This window comes from Plasmodium fragile (genome assembly GCF_000956335.1).
Source record: "Plasmodium fragile strain nilgiri unplaced genomic scaffold supercont1.138, whole genome shotgun sequence".
NCBI lineage: Eukaryota > Apicomplexa > Aconoidasida > Haemosporida > Plasmodiidae > Plasmodium > Plasmodium fragile.
The window spans coordinates 21,318-23,249 of NW_012192718.1; the positions used below are offsets into that span (position 1 = coordinate 21,318).

The 1,932-nt window shown below is 49.5% G+C and overlaps 1 protein-coding gene across 1 annotated transcript; it reads left to right on the forward strand.

Moving 5' to 3' along the window:
• Positions 1 to 484: 484 nt before the first annotated feature.
• AK88_05471 (uncharacterized protein) lies at positions 485 to 853 on the forward strand (the record flags this gene model as incomplete). The annotated part of the gene is made up of 1 exon (XM_012483073.1): positions 485 to 853. One exon carries the CDS (start codon positions 485 to 487, stop codon positions 851 to 853), a length of 369 nt encoding a protein of 122 aa, XP_012338496.1.
• Positions 854 to 1,932: the final 1,079 nt, after the last annotated feature.

Below are 1,932 nucleotides of genomic sequence, written 5' to 3' on the forward strand. Positions count from 1 at the left end.
GGATCCTAAGCCCGAAATCACACAACCACCAGGCTCCGGTAACGCAGTCACAGACACACCCACATGTGATCATCCTCAGCCCGACATCACACCACCACCACGCACAGGCGCCACAGGCACAGACACACCCCCACGTGACACCGTCAAGCACACCACCACATGTGAGGATCCTAAGCCCGCAATCACAGACATACCCACATGTAAAGCAGTCACAGACACACCAATACGTGACACAGTCACGGACATACCCACATGTTACACAGTCACGCACATACCCACATGTGATCATCCTCAGCCCGACATCACAGGCATAACCACATCCCACACTACCACGTGGCTGCGTTGGATTGACCGCAACAAACATATGCTGCGGCCGTGCACGACGCAGCCGTGGTTTCTGCAATTAAAAGCGGATTGGAAACAATACCTGCGTGAGAACATTGCGGCACACGGAGCATCCGGTGAGCACAAGACAGCCGCAACCATGCAACGGCAGAAATTGGATCTGTGGAAACAATGGGTTGCAAAACAACATGCGCTTATGAATATATATGGTGAGGAGGCGTGGTTTCAACATTTGTTGAATAATGTGCAGGAGGCGACCGTACCGCAAACACGCGAAATACCTCGAGTAGCAAAACACTTAGAACTGGAAAAAGCAATGGCCGCAGAACATGTTCTAAGAGTGAGAAATGTACCGCGGAAGCAACTGCATCATCCACCGCATATGAAAAAACCGTTAACCACTAAAATATGGATACTGATCCTGGCATTAGTCATAGAACACTGCGAGCTCGAAAGCCGTTTGCAGGACAAGGAGTATTATGTGGATGACCTATTGCAAACGTGTTAAAATTAGGATGACGGGGCATATGCATGCGACATAATGCATGCTGACCGTAGACCACTTTTATTTCATTATGTGATATACATAATATATTTCTGTTTTGCACTATTCCATACCTTCTTTTTTTTTTTTTCTGCTTCTTTCTGCTTACTTCTGTTTCTTTGTGCTTACTTTTGCCTTGTTTTGTTCTTTTTCTGTGTAGTCCACTTCTTTTAATATAACTATGAGCACTGGGTTGTAGAGGTCACATGCATATAAAATGTGCATTTAAATGAATAATATGAACGGGGTAGTATTCTCCTTTATGTGAAGTTAATTATTAAAAGATGCGCACGTGCATTCTAATGGTATAGTGCAGAACTAATATAGAATGCGCATACGCATTCGAGTATAAGGACAGCTTGTCTCTCCGCGCAAACGCGGCCGCGTAAACCGCATTGTAGCCGAGTGTGAGAAGGACGAGATCTTGTCTCTCCGAGCAAACGCGTCGAGCAACGCGGCCGCGTGCACGACGGCGGACCATTGTCTCCGAGCAAACGCGGAAGGGTACCCACAATTCGACGACGTAGCCGAGTGTAAGAAGGTACACATTGTCTCTCCGAGCAAACGCGTCGACCAACGCGGCCGGGTAAACGGGATTGTCGTCGAGGTAGCCGAGTGTAACAGCGATTCGACGAAGTAGCCGAGTGTAAGAAAAAGGAGATTGTCTCTCCGAGCAAACGTGGCCAAGTGTACGAAAGCACGAGATTGTCTCTCCGAGCAAACGCGCTTCGACGACGTAGCCGGGTGTAACAAGGATTCGACGAAATAGCCGAGTGTAAGCAAGGAGGGAGAGATTGTCTCTCCGAGCACGCGCGTCGAGCAAACGCGTCGACCAAAGCGGCCGGGTAAAGCACATTGTCCGAGGAAATAGCCGAGCGCAAGAAGGAGGGAGATTGTCTCTCCGAGCAAGCGCGTCGACTAACGCGGTCGGATAAAGGCGATTGTCCGAGTGTAAGAAGGACGAGAGATTGTCTCTCCGAGCAAACGCGCTCGGGTACACGGATCGGTCCGCGTGCACCACGCAGGACCATTGTCTGTCCGGG